At 34.2% G+C, this 22507-nt stretch overlaps 3 protein-coding genes across 7 annotated transcripts; 1 reads left to right on the top strand and 2 right to left on the bottom strand.

The window, feature by feature from the left end:
- Positions 1-1229: 1229 nt before the first annotated feature.
- On the bottom strand, positions 1230-3145 carry LOC17888775 (alpha carbonic anhydrase 2). The gene is made up of 7 exons (XM_006294769.2): positions 3043-3145; positions 2721-2938; positions 2507-2619; positions 1940-2042; positions 1668-1835; positions 1416-1469; positions 1230-1317 (listed from the first exon to the last, which is right to left on the bottom strand). The coding sequence occupies exons 1-7, from the start codon at positions 3143-3145 to the stop codon at positions 1240-1242; spliced, it is 837 nt and encodes a 278-aa protein (XP_006294831.2). The 3' UTR covers positions 1230-1239.
- Positions 3146-5814: 2669 nt separating this feature from the next.
- Positions 5815-16893, top strand: LOC17890382. 5 transcript variants are annotated; one of them, XM_023784147.1, is made up of 16 exons: positions 5815-5936; positions 6496-6615; positions 6863-7138; positions 7251-8292; positions 8377-9094; positions 9390-9867; positions 10119-10270; positions 10388-13576; positions 13658-13861; positions 14121-14324; positions 14413-14616; positions 14807-14953; positions 15146-15496; positions 15587-16013; positions 16232-16322; positions 16416-16893. In XM_023784147.1, the coding sequence occupies exons 3-16, from the start codon at positions 6865-6867 to the stop codon at positions 16609-16611; spliced, it is 7677 nt and encodes a 2558-aa protein (XP_023639915.1). In that variant the 5' UTR covers positions 5815-5936; positions 6496-6615; positions 6863-6864; the 3' UTR covers positions 16612-16893. The 5 variants fall into 5 exon arrangements, with proteins under 5 accessions (XP_023639915.1, XP_023639913.1, XP_023639914.1 ...); XM_023784145.1 differs by having other exon boundaries at positions 6857-7138; XM_023784146.1 differs by lacking the exon at positions 5815-5936 and having other exon boundaries at positions 6062-6615; positions 6857-7138.
- A 2276-nt stretch (positions 16894-19169) lies between these two features.
- On the bottom strand, positions 19170-20381 carry LOC17887562 (zinc finger protein ZAT5). The gene has a single exon (XM_023784169.1). It carries the CDS (start codon positions 20173-20175, stop codon positions 19279-19281), a length of 897 nt encoding a protein of 298 aa, XP_023639937.1. The 5' UTR covers positions 20176-20381; the 3' UTR covers positions 19170-19278.
- Positions 20382-22507: the final 2126 nt, after the last annotated feature.

The following is a 22507-nucleotide window of genomic DNA, read 5'->3' as shown; positions in this document are numbered from 1 at the left end:
ACAACATGAACAACGTACATATTAAAGAAAAACATTAGGTAGAACAAAATCAACTAGTTTTATTATAATTCAAATAAGGAAACACACAAAACAACTAAAACCCAATATATAAAAAAACTAGAATCCTCCAATTACTAAGAAAACTAAGTATCTTTGAAGGAATCCTCCAAAGCTGAAGAAGTTTTTTTGATTGAATTGAATGTTAGTCTTGGAGTGAAGGAGTGAGAAACATATGTGTACTAATGGGTTATAGCGAAGGAGTGAGAATGCATAGAGAAGTTTTTCAATTCAATCGAAAAAACTTATATTGAGACGAGAGAGAGTAAGTATGCATGAGAGTAGTTCTCTAAGTATTTAAGCAGGCCAAAATAAAACTAATTAATTAGTTTTGCCGCTTTTATTTTAGACAGTGTTTTTAAAATTATTTATGCTATGCATTCTAAGTATCACCATTTTGTAATTTTCGCTACTCAAAAATTAACCATAGCAGAACATAAATGAACGCTATAACCCTTCACTATAACCCATTGGTACACATATGTTTCTCTTTTTCACATCGTTTTTGTTTATCTTAACATTGTGAATCTTGAATCTTCCAACCATATACTTGTACTGTTATTTTTCTGATACATGTCGTATAACTCATTCGCATATTATTTCGTTAAAGCATATTCATGTTCTATGCTTATACTGGAAAAAAAAAAAGCAAATCTCAATGAAGATCCTTTGACAGAACCAAACTAAACCCTAACTAAGACTAACGAAAAGGAGTGGAATGGTTGGAGCCTAATATATATATGATTACAACTTTAAGACCCATTTATAGGATCTTCTTCGTCTTTTACCACTTACACAAATTCACACTTCAAAATATGAATATTCTTATTATTATTTTGGAATAATTTTCTGGGTGAAGTCCATAAATCTCCTCATGCCCGATACCAAAGCATGTTATATAGTCTCGTCCGAAGCGCTACTCGAACCGGTGACTTATAAACTTTTGCCAGAGATTTTTACCAATTGAGATATTAGCACTTGGTCAAATTATGAATATTAATTTTAAAAGAAATTTGAAAAATACAAGAGGATGATGGGACATTTGATTGTGAATAATTTTTAATCAGAAAACATAAATATCAATAATTTCATAATAAATAAACATTACAAATTTGAATTGGGAAAAAATGAAATAAATTGTATTGTAAACTTATATATGACTTGTGAGCTTGGTACGTTGATTCATCGAATTTTTGGTGTGAATAACTTTACCACACGCTTATTTATAGGTTGAACCGGTCTAGCATTGGTATCATAATTCTGCAAAAAAAAATTAAAAAAATCAATTATATACAAATTTCATAAAAAATAGTCTATAATTGTAACATTTGATAATTTTATAATTTAAATAAATTTACATCGTGAACAGCCACTCGGAGTAATCTCACTTGGTTTCTTGTCACAGTCCGTACCTAAAAATTACACAAATAAATATAAATGAAAGGATATAATATAATTGGTCACAAAAAATAAAAGAGATACAGTAAAACCTCTATAAATTAATAACTCGTAGATGAATGCATCATTCGTAGTATTTGCACTTGGTATATGATTTTGTTAATGTTATGTTTTTAAGTAAAAAAACCAAGAAACAAGAAGATGAGTAAAACCTTTCTAACGATGGTCCAAATGACATTTTGTGTACAAGGAGGAGTGGTGAGTGATCCAAGATATCTATAATACTTTCTGCTCCCAATCTTAATACTCTTTGGGTCAATCATTTCTACATTTTTCTTTGCTTCACTTTGATCTGTGATCACCGACAGTTTCTTTTCCAGCTAACCAAAAACAAAAATAAAGATTGGTTACAATAATTATGCATTAATTAATACGAAAATTAATTAAAAGCTTAATTAATCAAAAATTCTTGAGTTTTATATACCGATCTAAGAAAAGAGTCTGGCCTTCCAATTTTGTAGAGCACTGTCACTACAGCCAAGCTTCCGTTAATGTTTTCATGAACTAAGTGAAGCTCAAGAGCAAACCTGCCATTTATGAAAAAAAAAACTTTTAGTTTACAAACACTAAGATTACATATTTTTTTCAGAAAAAAAACTCTTGCCTTCTAAGGATTTTAATATATTTATACAATAAGAAAATTATTTATCATCCAAAATTAATAATTGTAAGTGTCAACTAAAGTTTTGATGTGTACTATATATATAAGTAAGGATAACAACATTTTTTTGATAAATAGCATCAACCATTTTTTTAATTGCAAAAAGCTTCAATTAAAGTCTTGATATGTACTAAGTACTAACAATGGAAAACAACTCTTCTTATAATGCAATCATAAACTTAATATTTTACATGCATGTATGTTCCCCCCCCCCCCTCCTCTGTTGTACATGTGTACTAAGCATATATATTTGATCTATACTATAGTTTTATTTTTCATATTTAGTCGTTTAACGTAAAATTTATGAGATGTTAATTAGATGTTGCACACCTTCTTCCATTTATAGTATGTTCTGAAGGAGAGTGCCAATGAAGCTGTAGAAGTTTATATTCATCAGTTCCATTTACCATAAAACTTCCTGGCCCTTCTCCTTCAAATCTCAGCTGCGACAAAAAAATAAGTAATTATGAGTATACATATATAGAATTTTGAAACTTATAAATAAGGAATGTGTATACATATAATTAGAATTTGAGTAATATACCATCATGTCATGGCCTCTATTAATGAGAGTGGCGTTGCAAGGTTTGTAATCTTTAGTAAGCTTTTGGAAATGAGTAACAATGGTAACTCTTTTGTTAGTAAGATCAATTGGTGATTGCAAATCTCCTTTCCCGCACATTGCCCATTCCGGTTTTATCTTTCCCCATTTCGATGGCCCGTTCTCTTTGTTCTGCTCGTAGCTGAACTCCCTTTCATTCTCTACATTCATATACATGATCTATTAGTTCTCAAAATGTAACAAAATGTAAGTATATATGAACATAAAAAAAGAACCAAGATCGGTCACTTGTGTGACGGCTTACCAACTTCTCTTGAATCTGTTGTAGCACTCAAACACGAGACGGTAGTGACGAAGCTGGTGAGAACTAAGAAGATAAAAAAGCATTGGATAGATAACTTATCCATCTTTGGTTTTGAGAGAGGGAGAGAGAGAGAGAGAGGTGATGATTGGAGTTTTAATTGTTTTGTTGAATACAACTTGGTTTCAAATAGAAGTATATATAGTAGTATGATTATATAAGAGCATATTAGGACTAGCTAGATATGTCAGCCTAATCGTCACATTTTTTTTCCTCTTGGTGGTTTAATGCTGATTGAGACAACATGTTTGACTCTTGTTGAAAACATGTTTTCGTTTCCTTTTCAACGTTATTTTGTTCTCAAACTCTCTTTCGTATAGATTTTTTTCTTGGATTCGCAAAGATTTATTCACATTCATTGTTTATTCAGTTTGTCAAAAGACAATTTTTGTGTGAACGTATGTCGACCAAGTTCATAATATGGCAAAGCATTTCACGGACTGTATAATTTGGTTCGATAAAAAAAAAAATAGGACAGAACACAAAAAGAGATCTCGTTTTTACACTAAAATTTCACTTTTAAATTCCTAAAACTAACATATAGTACATATTACTGGATCTGAAATTAAATGACTCACATTTAGTTTATGTAAGTGCACATTAATGAACACATACACTACATATAGTTTACGAAGCACTACGTGTACGTTTCATATCGCTTGGTTTGGTTATCAGAATCTTTAAATGCACGAAGCAAAAAGTCTTACAAAATGTACATCACATTATTAAATAAAGAGTTATAGTTATATTAAATATTGACTTTTTGTATTTGTGTTCGAGAATGCTCGATTTCGTAAGACAAGAAACAGAAAGATATCGAGAGGTAATAAAACGTAGAGGTAGTGTCTTGGATCTCGGTTTAATTCTCCAAACCAAGAAAACCGATTTTTTTGCATGCATGCATACAATTTCTCAACGACTTTACTCTATGGGAAAACCAAAATAAGAAAATCAAACTTGCATGTAAACAATGTGAAACCAATTTATATAGACACATGAAACATGAAGTAATATATATAGAAGATGTTTGACAAAAATAAGAAAGAAGTTATATAAGAGAATTTTCGTAAGAAAGGTCAAAAGAGTGGTTCAAATTTTCATCTATGATAAGCAAATGAATTACGAATTATCTTATCATAGCTAAACCTATAAAAGAAAACTATTTAATATGAACACATAAGTTGGTCTAATATTGTAGAAAATATGAGGTGACTTTGTATGACTTTAAGAAAATGAATATGATTATACATGCATGGACCACGTTAGTTTCGCAGTTGCTAGCAATAGCCATCAGCAATAGCAATCAACGATATAACTTTCATTTTGTAGTCGCAACTACTAGTTTCTTTAAAAAAAATTATGTTTACAAAATTGAATTTTTAACGTTATGAGACCTTTTGTTTATAAACATAAGAGTATTGTGTTATCATCACACCAATAAAAATATAATTTAATTTTTTGTAAATATTAATTATAATTGTTATGAAATAGTTTAGTTTTAATTGTTATGTATTATAGAAGACTCGTTTACAGTTGCATCATAACTTTAGAAACACAATTTCAGTAAATATTTAGGATGGGGTATTAGACTAAAGAATTTACTAGAATCTATATGAATGGAATAAAGAGATAAATTACAGATTTTCATTTATTGTACTATCTTTTCAATTCTAATAATTATATTTTTATTATTTTTAAAAGAATATAATAGAATTTGTATTAGAGTAGAATAAAATTTTAATAGACACAAATTTGACAATTTTCAATTCTTGGATATTTTGGAACCATGGTGACTTTGTTTGAGTACAGTTGCAACCCATTGGCTGCAAATTATTTGTTACTTGGGGATTATGCAGATCTTTTGTTACTTAGGGATTATGCAGATCGTGGAAATCAGATTTGACAATTGATAACAAAATAGGCACATAATGAGTTAGATATTTGCTAATGAGTTTTTTTTTTCATATTGAATCCCAAATAATACATATCTCCTTCATATTTTTATCAAATTACACACTCATAATGTGTGTTTCGACGTCAACCCATAAAAGACTACATTTGTAAAATAATTTGTTTTTTTTATAAAAAATACACACTCACCTTAAATAGTCTATTAGACTAACCTGTAAGAAATTGCATTCATAGAAAAATAAACATTCACATTGTATATTTTGACAGACCAACTCGTAAAAAGTTGCATTCATAAAAATATAATTTCTAAGTATACATGGATCTTTATAATTTTGCATTAATTATAGTAATATTAAAATATTTTTCCAATTTTAAAGGTAATTCGAACTTGTAAAGATATGGAATAATCTCGGAACCGCTTTCCATATATTTTTTATTTTGATTAAAATTTTTCATTTTACATATTAGGAAAAATAATAAAATGGGTAACAAAAATTTAATATAAGTATGAACATCTCACTAATTCTCATTATTATTTTTTCGCTTTTATAGCTATATGTATATTTTTTATTTAAGTTTTATTAAAGGAATACTACCGAAATAATTCTGGTTTTCATTTAAAATAAAAGAAAATAAAGGTTTTTAATAGTTTTGTCCAAAAAAAAGAAAAAAAGGTTTTCAATAATATCAATTAAACGACACCGTTTCACATCACAATTCATTCTTTTGTATTCGACCTCCGCCGCTCGTCAACAAAAACACGACACTCGATTCCGACATCAAACACTCGATTTCGGCATATAGTAGAAACGACATCGTTTCATATGACGATTCTTCTTTTGTATTTAACCTCCGCCAAAGCGCCACTCGATTCTTCGACCTCCGCTAACAAAATCAAACACTCGATTCCAAATAAACTCTGACAGGTAAAGATTGAATCATCTTTGTCCGAACTCTTAGTTTATTTGGGGTGTTATTTAACATGTTTTGCCAACTACAAGTTCTGCAAACCAAAACTTTGTTACGAGCCAATTGGGTCATTGTATTTTTTTTTTGTTATACTCAACTTTGGTTTTTTTGATCAAGGGTGGGATTAGAATGAAAAGAGTCTTTGATAAAGTTTGATTCTTTGGTAAAGTGAGAACCTTTCGGCTAGACTCTAGACTCTAGATTACACACAAGTAGGAAACGAAACCTGAGCTTCAACTTTGAGTTCTTTTCACCTGCTTTTTCTATGACAACAAAATAAAATTCTGGTTCTTTGTTGATTTTGCAATGGTTTGTGTTGGTTTTGTGACACTGGTCCGTGAGTGTTTGATGCTTTTTGCTCTTAGACCATCATCTGCAGCTTAGACCTCAGTTTTTTAATGATTTCTTTTGCAGCTTTAATTGATAATGTAGTTGTGGTTGTTGTTGTAAAGTTTATGCCTTTGAAATTTTCTTTGCTAATGGTTCTTGTTCATATCATATGACCTACTTTTTTAGCCCCGACACACACAAAGTAGCTGACTTCTTGTCCTAAACCCCTGTGAGGAGAGGAGAGAAGAGGAAGCTCTCGTAGTATTCCTTTAATAGCGGAATCAACATCAGACGTTGAAGATCAAGGTACGAGATAAGATTTTGAACTGTGCAGACTGGTTTAGAAACTTTCTGTTTGACTTTCCTACCCAAAAAAAAACAAAAAAAAACCTTGGTTAATTGGTGGAATATCTATGTCAATTTTGTTACTTTCTAGCTGATGAATGAACTTGATTATTCCTTAGCTTAAAGATTTATTTAGTCTTTTGGTTAGCTTTGATTCTCAACGTGACAATGTGGGCTGCATTGAATAATTTTGTCCTATTAGTTTCAGGAATGATAATGGATGGAGGGAATAGAGATCTTGAGGTGGACAAAATCTTGAGGTCTAATTGCAGGATGGTAGCTAAAGCTTCGACTAGGAAAGGAACTGCTCTGAGGAAGCTTGCTAGATGCTCAAATGACGATGGACCTGTGGTTGAGACTTACCAGGAAGCTCTTGCAGAGCATCATAACTCAGACACGTTGAAAACACTGGCCGAGGCAGAGCGAGCAAAGAAAGACTTGGAGCAGCAAGAGTATTTTGAATCCAGTATCGGCGTTGAGGAAGGTATTTTGCATTGCAATTATATATCTTGTTTATGTGAGGAAAGACTCACGTAGATACCAGTAAGTGAGGAGGTTAAAGTAACGTTCTGCTGTGTTTCTGAATTCTGATGGAGATAATGAGTTTTTCCCGGAGCACCCTGTGATGGTTTTCAGACCATCCCCTGAAGCTAAACTTAGGGAATTGTTGCATAATATTTGCTTACCTGAGATTAAGCTTTGCTCTGATGCTGCAAAAGAATTTGTTAAGTTACTAAAGGGAGAAACTGGTGGCGATTTGTTGCGTCTTTATTTCCAGAGCTCACCCAACTTTGCTGAGCTTCTGGAGGCATGGAAGCTTCGACATGGAAATCAAGGGATTTCCTATATATTCTCGCTTATCCAGACAATTTTGAGTCACCCGGAGGGAAGATGTAGATCAACTGATATTGGAAGAGCTGTTGACCAGTTTGGCTGTTTACTTATTGAAGAAAAACTGGATGATGTATACAAAGCATTATCGAACAGCAAAGAGCGAAAACAACAGTGTGGAGCACTCTCACTGTTGGCCTCTATCGTTAGACGTGGTCCACGCATGGCATCACAAATGGCTAGGAAATTTGATTTTCAGGGTTTCGCTAAACATGCAAAGAAAAAACCAAGGCGGGAGTTTGTTGAATTTGCTATATCATTCCTTCAAGTTGGGAAGCCTACATTGTTAAAGTCTATCTTAGAGCAGAAGGAAATGTATTCTAAGCTCCTACAAAGCCTTGCGGATGATGATGAAGACACTGTGGCTTCTGTCTTGTCTATCTTGAAGGACAAGATCCTTGTTGAAGATTCATCGATTAGTCCTGCGCTAATGAGTGCTCTCTTTGGACATAGTACACTAAACCAGCTAGTTATCATTTCAGAAAGAGAGGATGGTGGGATCGTGAATGAGTTGGCTTATGATGTTCTTGTTAAAGTTTGTACAGACCCCTCTAATGGATTGATGCCAGATGCAGAGAGAAAAGGAAATGTAGAACGACTTCTAATGCTCATGAAGAGCTTGAAAGCTTCAGAAATTGGTTATCACAGGGATTTGCTTTTAGCCATTGTTAGGGTTAGACCGTCTTTAGCTTCTGCTTTCTTGGAAGGATTTCCATACAATGTGGAAAATTTTGCATCACCTTCCTGGTTAGTCTTCTTCAGAGTACCAGATTTTATCTGTCTTTGTTTTTATTTTTCATTCTTTCTGCATAGTAACTGAAGTCATTGTAGGGTTTCTTCTATTTCCCTGGCAGCAGATTTGGTATCGTCAGTAAGAAATTCATGTTCTTTTGACTTTCTCAACCCAGTTCAACTTGCTACACCTTCTGGTTTTTCAGAGGTCCATACTATCATGAAATGCATATGCCCCCGACCAGTTAGCCGGTCGTTGATCACTAGAGGGATGCTCCATACTAATTTACTTGTGAAACATGGGACTTTGAGATTTCTCTGGGAGACATTGAGGCTCTGGGATTCTTTCATTACCGCTTTGAAACTTTACTCCTCTCATAGCTGCTCTGTTGACCAAATTCAGGCTTCTCTTGAGCATGATGTCATAAGTGAAGTGATAAGCTTTTTTCCAGATTTCCAGGTGTTATTGACCGTACTACAGGAGTCTATGGGCCATTCTAGCCTTTCTCAAAAACTGCCTTTGAAGAGAAAATTTGTGTTGGATAGTGGATTAGTAGATAGAAAAAAGCGCTTTAAGAGATCTGAGAAGGATGTTTTGGAAGAAGAGGCTGGTGATATTGTCATTGGTGGGATAGGTTCTGATAAAAGTATCCTTTTAGAAGAGGATACTGGGGATGCTCAGATGAAAGATCAGGCAGATGCTGAGAACGAATATCTTGGGATTGTTTCAGAAATTTGGGCTTCAGAGTTTTTTTCTCCGGATGAAGCAAAGATGTTCTTTCACATAAAGCTCCTGGATGCCCTCGGGATTTATGTGGTACGTTGATCTTTCACATTATTACTTTTCTTGTATTGTTGTTGATATATAAAAACACATTACAGTTTTTTACTCCATTGATATTTAATAATACCAGGGTTTCTTATTGTTTTGCACTGTAGTTTGATTTTCGAGCAAATGGTTTTGCTTTGCTTGCCCAGTTTTGGTCCAAATTGTTTGTTTCTTTTGTCAATTTGATTTCGTTTATTATATTATTGTTTATGTCTAGGCAATTGTAGTAGGCTTGGACATTACTCATCTGTTCTTGACGACTACATGTTATTCATCTTTGCAGCGTTCTATGCCTAATGTGCCTGATGGGTTGTTTAGTGTCTTCATGAAATATCTGAGCAGTTCTTCAAGTTTGCCAGCTGAATTGCAGAGAGCTCTGTTGTCTTTACTGAATGAGTACATCAGTTGGAGGCCAAAGTCTCAATCTGAGAGAGTTCCTAGAAAAATGCCACCACTTATGTGCAAGCATTTGGATTTATTTATAAAATTGTTTCTTTTTTCAGAGCACGACGAGGTGAAAGTTCTATCATATAATTTAGCACGAGTATCTATGAGCCGCACCGGTGCATTTGACGTAAATGCAAGTGAAATTGAGGCATGGTTCCGGTTTCTACCAAGTGTTGGAAAGATTAAACAACCTCTTAAAGTTCAGAGCATATCATCAGTTGTCATCTCCTTTTTATGTGATGCTGTTACAACTGTTGGAAATCATTTAGTCACGCAATGGAACATTGTCAGAAGCTCCTTCTCCCATTCAAATGGTATTGGTATTTTGTGCCCTCAAATCAATTGGTTGGTATAGATTGCACCTGTGTACTCTTTTTGCTTCTGTTTATCCTCTGAGACGTATAATACAGTGCGCTCCTATATATGTTTGTTTAGTTATACATTATTTTCCGTTTTTGTTTTAGATTATGAGTTGCAGTTTTATTGTCGTCACAAAGATGTATGGTCTTTGTTTTTAGCCTATAGGAATATATTGACTGGTGTATCTTTTCTGTATTTGTTGCAGGTGTATCAATTGGTTTTAGCCCCCTAGTTGAATGTATTCTGCAGAACTGTGTGAAGCTACTAAGTTCTGAATCTAAAGCACATTCTTTACCCGAGAAGTCAGCAATATCTCTGTACGTCTGCAGCACATTGAAATATCTTTTGCAAACTCAGGTCCATACTTCCGCATATTTCATATATGTATTTATAATTCTTACCATCCGATATGTTTATATTCTCGTTTAAATTGCTTATGATGCCAATAGCTTTTCTGTAAATTGAATATTGTAGGTAGATTCCAGACCACTCTCATGTTTGGTTCAGTCAGTTTTGTCTGCGGTGGTGGATGGATCTAAGGATTCTTTATGTGAATGGTGGCCATTGAGAGTGTTGCTGAATTTTACACAATCTTTGTCAGATAATAAACCGTTTATCTTGCATTCCGGAAGGACAACTGATCGACTTGCAGACACTTGTTTTGCTGCGACTCTTGATGAGACAAAACGACTAATGAGAAGTATTTCTCCGGATGAAGTTGCAGGAGTCGTTAATGCCTTTTCTTCTGCATTGATATGTGCAACGCCTGAATCAGTTTTGAAGGATTTTGCTTCTGTGATGGTTGTTTCTTGGGATCTCTACGGGACACCATTCTCATTTTTACTGTCCATACTCTTTTTAGAGGAAAACTTCCTTGGAACCCTTTCAAAGCAATCACCTGACTTATTTGTGCGAGGTTTGGAACTTGCTGTATCAAGGAATCTCGGTGAAGGAACAGTAGATAGTATGATTGATTTTGAATCTTTTGCATTCTACATGTTCTTAGAGCAGACTCCTTTTCCAATTTTACTTAACGAAATTATGAGCATGGATATATCTTCCTTACCAGAGTTTCCAAGATTAACAGAGCTACTGCTGCTAGAAGTTTCTCAACCTAAAAGTGACAGTATTGAATCAGATATCCGGTTAATACTATTCTGGCTCTTCCAAATACGATCATCGTACAAGGTTCAACCAACTTCGGTACTCTGTCAACAATCTGAGATCTGCTTACGTCTCATTAAGCACATGTTCTCTCAAGTATCAGAGCGGGATCTTGTTTCTACATCTTCTTCAGATAACTGGAAGCATCAAGTGCCTCAGACAGTTCTTTGCCACCCAGTTGTGATGGCACTGTTGGAGAGTCCCTTGGATTGTGAAACATTACCTCGAGCGCAGAATCCTGAAATATTTTCAGAAACGTCACTGACAATGGGGAGGCTAGTTATTAGTGAAATAGATCAACACATCGTTGATCTATTGGCTTCTACTTGTGAAAACGTTTTGTTAAATGAGAGACACATTGTGCAGAAAGGGGACCTCAGGGAATACAAGTCAGTTATGGCTTTTAAGGACTTCGTCGAAAGGCTTCTCTTACTATTCAGTGACAAGTTTGAGCTTTGTGTTGGCTCTCAAAGTTACGCCCCGCTTCTCCAACCATCAAAACTAATTCATGCGTTGTTGAGATTTATATCACCTTTTAAACTTTTATCTCTTGTCCGTTCCACAATGAGTAAAATTGACGAGGAAGAAATGACTAGCCCATATTCGAGTATGATTCTCAGTATGGGAATGGATATTGCTGGTGGAGCTTTGGACATGCTTACATTGTATTCACTCCAGCCGGCTGCTGAGCGAGCTGTATATGATTTGCTGTGGGAACTAGACGAAAAAAATTATGACAGTAAAATCATTGAGGAAGTCTATAGCATGGCATGCAGGTTCTCTACCTCTTTTGGTTTGGTTTCAGCAGATATTTGTTTGCTGAAAGTTGTGGGTGGCATTTTCATGGGGAAACATAATCAACACTGCAATGTTCACCCGTTGACGCTGATAATGTCACAGATTGTTGGGAGAACTCCTATAGCCTTAATTACCAATTGCTGTAACCAGCTAAGCATGACCAAAGCCAAGATACTTTTCTATCTTGTAGAGTCTAGTCCCTTACATCTGTCAATCTTTGGACACTTTTTCCTTAGTAATCTAAGTAAGAAACAGGATGACTCTTCCGCGCTTACAGATGTTCAGTTTATCATGCTTCTGCCTGCTGTGCTATCATATCTAGCATCAGTTTTTGCAAAACTCGAGAAGCCGCGTAGTAGATGTTTGGATATAACTTCAGTTTATTCAAATATACTAATCAAAGGTTTTCTTCAGTGGCCAAAGTTTTTATCGGGGTGCATCTTTGAAGAGAAGTATGAAGACATTCTTCTGTCAACATCTGAGGATATCGAAACTATGTTCAATGCGAGTCTTCTTGGGAAGGCAGTACGTATGTTTCAGTATCACTTTGCCTTGATTGAAAGTTCAACTAAAACAGACCTTCTCTTGAAGTTATTCGGTTCCCTGTTTCCTCACAACAGTGCTGGTAAAGAGATGTTGGATGCCCACATAAAAGAAGTGGACGTTCTGTCAATAGACCAAAAATTTAATGTTGCTATCCGTATCATTGCAAAAGTAGAACTTTCGAGGATCTGTTTGTTTCCTAAGGAAAGTTCTCCAGAAGTGGGATCCGACAGAGAGAGTTTATTACAGCCATTAATAAATGCTTTAGTAAATAGTTGGGAATGTGTTGTTAAGAGTTCTGATGATTCTTTTAAAGGGAAACAAGATAAATGTTGGTTCCTGTGGAAAAGCCTTGAAAACTTCATTTTGAGAAGTATTTTAATGTTTTTGGAAGGCATGTGTGAGGAGCTTTGTCACTTGGCTTCTCTTCCTTTCCTGGAGAGGCTGATGAACTCAGTTCTTCGGTATAGATTTGAGGACTCGAAGACATTGAAGATACTGAGGGAAATTTTCTCCTTATTGTCTAGAGGAAAGTACTCGTATGCACCATATCTCCAGCTTTTAGTATCTCACTCTCAGTTTACACAGACTATCAGTTCTCTATCCATGTCATCCTCACATACTGGTGAAGAACTCAGGCCTGTATCCAGCATTCTAGAACATCTTATCATTCCAAATCCAGTTTCTGTCAGAACTGGATATTGTTGTCTCGAAGCACCTAACTATTTGAAGCACTTCGAAATTCTCAAAATTCTCAGAGTATTGCTCTCAAAATGTGGAAAAGATTCAGGAATCCATTTGAAAGAGCTGCACTTTATTCTTTTGTGTTCTTATGGTGCAACCCTGAGCGAAATCGACTTGGAGATCTACAAGCTGATGCAGGATATCAAGTTGATTGTTGGTGAGCACACGCTGAATGATTCTGAAGATTATTTGTGGGGTAAAGCTGCCTTGAAAATAAGAGAGGGACTGTGTTTCTCTCCAGATGCATCCGATGGTGGTGCTACTGATTTAGTGGAAGATCTCCGGCCAAGTCTTTTCAAAGAGAATCTTTGTGTTGATCCCAAAATATGTGCTCAAACTGTTTTGTATTTTCCTTATGAACGAACTGCAGAGGCATCAGATAATTGTTACCTGTATGATGATCCAATAAGCGAGGTACCCGCCTCTTTTATTTTAACTTTCAGTTAAAAATTCCTTGTACTTGCATTTTCAAACTAATCCCTCCTCCCTGTGTAGAAATTCTCACCTGGTATTGAACGATATGATCCGGTTTTCATCCTGCGATTCTCGGTTTACTCACTGTCCATGGGGTACATTGAACCTGTGGAGTTCGCCAGGTTAGGATTGCTTGCAGTTGCGTTTGCGAGCATGTCTTCAGCAGATCTTGGGATGAGAAAACTCGGCTATGAAACTCTAGAGATATTTGTGGATGTCCTTGAGGTAATAGTTATTTTATGTTTTAACTTACCTGTATGCCTGGTCTGTTTTTACTGTCTACTAAAGTTCTCCTCAAAATCTTTAGATATTATCATTTCTTTAGTAGTAAATGGCACTTTCAGTAATTTATGCTAGCAAAAGTATTTATTTTGTTGGAGTTATTGGTTGTAAGCCTAATTGGTCTCATAGGTCAAATTTGCTTCTTTAACTAATTGGTCTCATGTGGGAATTTCTTTGTTTAGCTAACTCTTTTTTGATGTAGAGTTGTAGGGAGAATACGCATGTAACGGTGCTTAGGTTTCTACTGATGTATGTGCAAAACGGAGTTAAGGAACAATGGCAAAGAATCCCAACTGTTAATGCTGTTTTTGCCGCTGAGGCATCTCTGATATTGCGAGATTCTTCTCAAGAACATTATGTTCCCATAATTAAACTTTTGAATAGCTCATCTACACCGAAGCTGAGGGTACTTATTCTCTGAAAACTGTAAAACTCTTGTCTTTAAACCTTTATTTCCCAGCATTTAAACTGTTTTTGATTTTCCTCTTTGCTAGGAAATACCTTTGTTTCATGATTTTTTCGGGAGTAGCACTTTTCGCTTTAGATCACAGAGGCTTTGGGTACTTCGCCTAGTGTGTGTAGGCTTGGAATCAGAAGACGATGCTCAAATTTACTTTAGAAACTCCATCCTTAAGACAGTGATGGGTTTTTTCTCATCTCCTCATGCTGATGATGAAACTAAAGGACTAATCCTGCAGGTGATACTTTCTTTCCTTAGTGCCACTTAGTGTTTATCTTGCACCTATATGCAGTAGTGTCTTCATTATTTATAATATAAGTTTAATTCTGAGAATATATTTTGCTCGTTCTGCATAATGGGGGTATCTGTACTTAACCTTTGAGCTCGTAAACCAACACAACAAAATCCATCTTTCTTTCACTTTTCAGGTAGTGAGAAAGTCTGTCAAATTCCATAAGATGGCCAGACATCTAGTTGAAAAATGCGGTCTGTTGTCATGGTGCTCATCATTTATCTCGATGTTTACTTTAAAGCTAACTAGCGATGAAGGCTCGCGCTTCTTACTTGTCTTGGAGGTGTGTACAGTATTAGTCATGGTCAAACATGCACACTGATTAAGAATATAGATACATTTTTGCAAATGATGATGAAAGCAAAATTGAATCAACTCCTCAATAATCAACCATATTTCTTTGTCTGATTCGCATCAAGAGTCCTTGTGTTGAATATTGCATTTGTTAATTGAATTTTCTTTCGTTGTGTATCAGGTCATAACTGATGCACTCCACTCCAGAAATGAGACAGAGTGGTCGCAAAGTTCTGCCTTCGACGGGCTAATGGAAATCTCATCTCGTTTATACACACTTTTAGGTAGTGGATTAGTATCCATGCAAGAAAATAGTACTTCAGTTGATTTGATTTTGCAGATACTATCTGCTACTCTAAAGATATCACAGAAACGAAAAAAGTACCAGCCACATTTCACCATTACCATGGAGGGGATATTCCAACTCTTTGAGGCTGCTGCTAATTGCGATTCTCCTCAACTCGAAGCTAGTGCAGAGCGTAGGCTTGATACTATATTAATGAGCACTCCGCAAGTTGAGATTATATGCATGGTATGGTATCTCTCTTCCCCTCATTCTCTCTCTTTCTTTGACTATTGAAACAGTTTAATAAGTTTTCTGTATCATACAATATCTTCTCAGGACGTGGACAGGCTGAGAAGGTTTCTTTTGTGGGGATCCTCCACAGCCATGAAGAGTGACCTTAAGAAGGGATCTAATCTTAGTGAGTCTCATCAAGATACTAAAACACACACTGAAGAGACTAATGTAGCAAAGTTTCTACGGTGGCTGTTGGCTTCAGTGATACTTGGGAAGCTTTACGCTGAAGCCAATGATTCGGAACAGATAGTCTTGAGTGAAACAAAGGCAGAAACGTTGCCAACAAAATTGTTAGAATACTTCAAGAAAAGGAATCTCAAAGGCAGCATGACAAATTCGGAGCACATAATAGGGGAAGTAATCGTGTATCTCCAAAAACATCTTCTGTCTAAGAACTACAGGGTGCTTCTTCCCTCTGTTGTATTTGCACTTTCTCTCATGGTTCTTCGCAACGGCCTCCAGGCTACAGGTATGCAATATTTTTCTTTCCCTGACTTGAACAACTCTACTCTGGTTTCCAGGATTACTTGAGAATTTTCAGGTTGGTTGGAGAGATCATTAGAATTATATCTGCTGGAACTATAGAATTTTATACAGGTTTTGTTTAGACGTGAAGCTGCATGTTTCAGCCAAATCAACAGTCTACAATCTAAAAAGATTGAAACTTTACTCTCTTTTTCTGCGTAGGTACCGAGTCAGAAGGTAAACGATTGGAGCTCATCAAATCTTTGTGTTCTAGAATTAGTAGTCCTCCTGAGGCTACTCCGGTCTGGAGATGGTAAACGATTAATTTTTATATTGTGTTGTTTCATCATTACAAAGCTTTGCATTGTTTATTACTCCAAACCTTAACCTGAATCCTACTCCATAGGTCATATCATCAGGCGTGGAAGGATCATTCAGATTCAGCCACAGATCCGAAAAAGATTTCTGAACTCTATGCGTGCCACGAGCTTTTGCTGATATTCTCTGATATGTTTGGAGCAGAAACGCCACTGTTATTGCATGGTGAAAGTTTCAACATGTCCAGAGTATTTGAATGGGAAAGAGGTTTAGTTGAGAACTAGTCATTGTGTCCTGTAGACATTTAAAAAAGCTAGACAGAAATTTTTGTAGAACTAGAGAAGAGTGGAGAAGTGATGAAGGTGACAAGAGACTGCAACAAAGAGAGAAGAAGAGTCAAGCCTTTGTCGTCGAAAGAAGAAGAATGAAAAAACGAAAAGGTTTTTGGGCCATTTTATGTTAGTCAAGGCCCAATATCTAAATGGGTATATCTTGTTTAGTTTAAAAGTATTGAGGCTAAACACAATTGTTGAGAAACTAATTAGGTGAAAAGTAAGAAGTTCAAAGATTGAATGAGAGATCAAAAGGGGATGGAGTTCAAACAATGATTGAGCTGGAACAAAAGCTTCTACAGAGATTTACAAAAACGTATGAACTTGAAAAAAAATCTCATATGAGCTTGAAGAAAGCATAAACTACATGTCAACCGAGAGATGGTGTGATAAAGAGATTAGAGTAGACATGTTTAGGAGTTATCTAAATATGTTATATTACCTAATTGAATTAGAAAATTGTGTAGATATTTCTTTATAAAGAAATGTCAAGATTTGACATAACTTATGAGTTTTAGCTGCGAAAAAGGGTATATGGTTGAAAGGACTGATCAGTGATCTATGTTTGCATCATAATCATGCTAAAGTGTACTATAACAGTTTTGAGAAAAGAGAAGAGAATTCGAATAAAGAAGATAAGAACTGCATATAACTATGTTGATATATGTTTACTAAATCGTTTTTTCATAATATACACATGAACATTAGTGATTTAAAGAATCATGAGAGTGATCAGCAACCACAACAACTAGCTAGAGTAGTATCTACCTTATTCATTGTAGCTCTATATTTTTTCCAACTTATATATAAAAATATATATTCCTAGATAAATAAAGTTAAGATTGAGAAACTAAGATCGTGAGAGGACAAGAATAATTTATATTTATACAAAATTAAAATAATAATGGATGCAACTGCAAGAATAATTTTTTATATAAGAGAAGGCATTAGGAAGCAAGAGGGAGTGAAGCGGTGAGTGAATCTTGTGAGTGTTTCTGCTGTCACTGTTTTATCTTTTTCCCCTTTCTTTAATTATTTCATTTTTTGTTTCTTTTATTTTTATATATGTTCTGTTATATTTACAATTTATTGTTTTTTAAAAAAACAAAAGTGTAAATGTGGTGACCAGAAAAAATAACAAAACAACTCAAAACCAAAGAAGAACCTAATCCACGTCTATTAGTTGTGGTGGTGATTCTCTTGCCAAACCCTAAGCTAAGCTGGTCATCACCACGTCCATCTCGTGTGTCCACTGCCTTTTGTTTTCTGTTTTTTATCAATTCACATTTATTTACATGTTAATGTTTTTTTTCTTCTAATTAATATTAACCTTTGGAAAATATGGTCTATAAGCATATTTTCATAATGTTTGTTATGAATTTGGAAGGAGGGCAAGATAGCATTGGTCCTTACTGCTTTAAATTCATAAAGAAAAGCAAAAATACAAAAACAAATTTAGGTATTTTATAAATTAGAGTTTTTCCTTTTTTTATATATACTAATAAGGTAGATTCTAAGTCTAAACTATAATAAATTGCATACTTTTTTGTAACTTAATTTTTTTTTAAATAGATACATAATGTAACCATAAACTTTCGTACCGATATCTAGACTAACATTCGAAACTTGTAAAAGATGATAAACTTCCTCAACTCATGCTTGAAATTGTGGTAATTTTTTTTTTAAAACCTTAGTCTTCTAAGCTGAATCTTTTAAACCATTGAACTACTATATAAGTGAGTTTTTAGTATATATACTTTTTTTTTAAATCACATAATTTGTTTTATCATAAAACTTTTAAAGAAGCCTAACATCTCTTTCTAAAATATGTAACCATAATTTTTCGTACCGAAATCTAGATTAAATTTTCAAAACTTCGTAAAATCAGACAAACTTTGTAAAAAAGATTTTAAACCGTTTAGTCTTAATCATTTTAACTATTGAACTACTCAAAGTAGGTTACTATATAAGTGAGTTTTAGTATATATATTTTTAATACAATGACGACATATTTTGTTAGGAAAAGTCGTATAAACAACACCACGAATACGATAATAGCTAAGCGTTTGGCTACAAAACGCATAACCAAAGTAATCGTGGGAAAACAAAAGAAAGAGGCTTCTACAAGCAATATACACGAATAGTTTTGCTCACATGTTTCTTTTTTTCTTTTAAAAAACGAATTCAATTACTTCATATCTCAATTTCGTTAAAAAGATTAGAAAAACAAAAAGAAAAAAAAAAAACAAAATATACCTTAAAAAGAGGGAAAGAAAAGATGCCTTGGAAGTCACTTGCTTTTCGTGAATGAAAGGCAACCCCATGAGAGAGTTGAGATGAGAGAAGAAGAGAACACTATAACCACTTGCTTACTCAAACTATTCTTACTTCAACAAGTAGATCATCTAACTATCACACAACCCTTTACTTAACTCCCACTATATTTTATATTTATATTCATCATCATATATATAACTTGCACATTTCATTTTCCTCTTTCTTTTATAAGAAAGTAAAAAAAATAATATTTGATTTGAAAAATAATGATCAACAATATAGTAAGTAAGTAAGAATTCACAAATATTTCATTGTATTATGTAATGAAAAAATGAAGCAAAACTAGTAATGACAATCTATTAACGCTGGTGTGGCTGAGAACACTATCCCTTGAAACTTTGACTCTCTTAGATCATCTTCTGGTGCTGGTAGATTTAGATCCAACGGTAGATATTTTCTTTGTTGCTCCATCGAACGGCTTAGATTGATTTCAATATTTTCTTCTTCTTCTTCTGAACTGTTTCTGCTTATGACTTCTACGGTAGTAGTAGCGGCAACAGGGCTAGCCGCGGTTACGGCTGTCCTGTGCCGTCTCATGTGGCCGCCGAGGGCTTGCCCGGAAGTGAATTCCGAGCCGCAGATTGAGCACTCGTGTACTTTGTTTGCCTTGTTGATGATGATGTTACTTGCCTGTGAAGGTAGGGCTGAGCCGGAAACTTTGAAAAGACTGTTTTGCCCTTCTTCGGACAAACTAGACTTCGGCTGCATCAGGGGTGATCTAGTCTTTTCGTCAGTCGACGTCGAGGTTCTTGGCTTCTTGTGGCTTGCTCTGTGTCCACCGAGTGCTTGGAACGATGAGAACGTTCTGTTACATGTTTTACACTCGTAAACGTAGAAACTAGAATTCTGATCCGACGAGATCTTCTGATGAGGTTTTCTCGAGTTCTTGAGATCCGGCGATGGGAGAACTGTCCCACGAGCCAACATGATGAGACAAATCGCCATGTCTTCTTCTTCTTGAGTACAATCAGTACTCACCGGAGACGAAACCGCCGAGTTGTACTCGTCGGAAACAGCTCTTCCTCCGCTCCCACCTACCGATGAACTAGTAGATGTAACAGTCGTCGTCGTCGTCGCCGCCGTCACCACAAACGTCGAAGACGATCTCTGCCTCTTCGTACGCTTCCCCTTTATGATTTGCGTCTGATCACTCCCAACCTCATCTTGACCCATCATCATATCCAAATATAGTAACAAAAAAAAAAAAAAAGAACAATTCAAGAAAATCAAGAAACCAATCAAGAAACAAACCAAATTCAAGAAAACTCGAAAGTATAATGAAAAGAATGAGACTTTTGGTGTTTTTATTATGTGGAGTGAACTAACAAGAGAGAAGAGATGAGAAGAAGAGAGAAGAGAGGCAGTGAAGAAGACGATGGTGGGGCTGCTTATATATATATTTATCGGCAAAAAAAAAAAAAAAAAAAAGAGAGAGGTTATAAGTTTGGTGGTTGTTAATCTTTTTTAGTTTACTCCATACAAAAGATTTTTATAACACATACGATCCACTTTACATTATTATAATGTTTTGTGTTTTATAGCTAACCAATAACATTTTGACGGTTCACTCTATACCCATTACCTGACACTTCTGCGTTTTCTCTGCCAAATTCCATAACCATAAAATCAAATGATGAAAAAAAAACTCAAAATTGTATATATTTACTAACATGAAAGGAAAATATAAAAAAATAGTAATCTATATCGTTTTCTAGTTTGTAGTTTCTGTTCTGTTGTATCTACTTTTAATCCATATCTTCGAAATCTGATCTCTACCTAGATCTATGTACCAGAAGTCAACCCTTTCATGACGTTTTTATACTTAGTATTATAAATTATATCTTCTTCTAGTACATTACAAACTTCTCATAACAAACATATTAATATCATTTTTGGTCTTATAATTAATCAAAAACTTAATTAGATCTTGAACTGAATCATTCATAATTTTTGAATAATTGTTATAAACATAAGAATTATTATTATCATTATCATCATGTCTAGTGTTTATAATTCCGAAGCAAAAGTAGGAGAAATAAAAGGGAAAGTGAAACCCGTGAAGAGTTAACCACTGAATTAGGCAAAGGTTCATTACTAGTGTTGAGTGGCACTTAGGCCACCAATTCACGTTTTTGTTATTTTGTATTTTTCTTTTGGATAGTGTGAACATTTTAGTTTTTTTTTTTCATATGGACAAGCAAAAAAGATTTGTTTATTTTTATTTTTTACTTTCACGCACTTTAGCTTCCACGTCATTCATCAGAACGATGTAAACCGAAATAGAAGAACTAAAGATAAAAATGTTCACGACAGCAAATAATAATATTACATTATTGTTCTTAGTAATGGTCGTGACGACTATAGAAAAGTTTTAGATTAATGAAAGGAAATAATAATAATGATATGCATTGATAGAGAGAGATATACATATGGTTCATAATTAGGAGGCAACATGCAGTGGCCGGTGTTTATAGGATTAGGTGCATTCATCGGTGGCATGTTAGGCTAAAAACAATTGTAAGCATAGTCTTTGTTAATGTGAAGAGACAACACCACGACTTTTTATTATTTGTCTTCTCTCTTTAATTTTTTAATAATGATAATTACTAAGTTGATTAACATTTGTTTATATATATGTAGAGAGAGAGAGAGTTGAAAAGCTAGTTATTAATTGGTTATCTACTTGTCTTAAGACTTGAAACAGTTTGCAGTAAAATAATGGGCTTATTGAGATGAACAACTTTATTACAATACATTAAAATTAAATAAAAACTTACTTTTCTTGTGTAAATGTTTAATTTATATAAATGTTTTGTATAAACTTACTTAATTACTAAATTTAGAAATATAACATCTTACTAACCTTGCATGTCAAAGAATTGCTTATGGTACATATAAAAATATAATGATCTATAGATTTTAGAATAAGTAGTCTATATTATAAATTTATAAGTAGTCTATATAATACTCTAGATTGTTATTCGATAAGATTACCGAATATTTATAAAAAAAAAATACTCTACGTACACATTTCAGAATTAATTAGTAATATCGCAGCATTATTAAGTTTAGAAAAGATTATACTATATAGTCGATCGATAGACAGAGTAAGTAGTGTCGCAGCACTATTTTTTTGGTTTTACACAATAAATGATGGTTTTGTCTTTACGATAAAATTTTTTTTTACGATATATTAATTTGCGATTCACCTGTAAACAGTTAACAACTTATTTTTCAAAGTTTGTGAAACATTTTCGTTTATTATTAATAAGTTTGCATTCTACAAAAAAGAAATTATTGAAAGACAAGAAAATTATGAATTTTGGGTACCACAAAATAATTATTTAAGTTAACTAGACAACACTAGCTTGGTCAAAAATAATTTATTCTGGCAAAAAAAATTATACATTTTATTTTATCGACATACTTTCTAAGTCTCTTAATGGGAAATTGATGCTTGAACCCATATATATGCATAAGGTACAAGGCATAGTGGCTAAACAACCCCACA

Source organism: Capsella rubella, unplaced genomic scaffold, assembly GCF_000375325.1.
Source record: "Capsella rubella cultivar Monte Gargano unplaced genomic scaffold, Caprub1_0 scaffold_4, whole genome shotgun sequence".
NCBI classification, from domain to species: Eukaryota; Viridiplantae; Streptophyta; class Magnoliopsida; order Brassicales; family Brassicaceae; genus Capsella; species Capsella rubella.
This window is presented reverse-complemented; position numbering and strand designations above follow the sequence as displayed.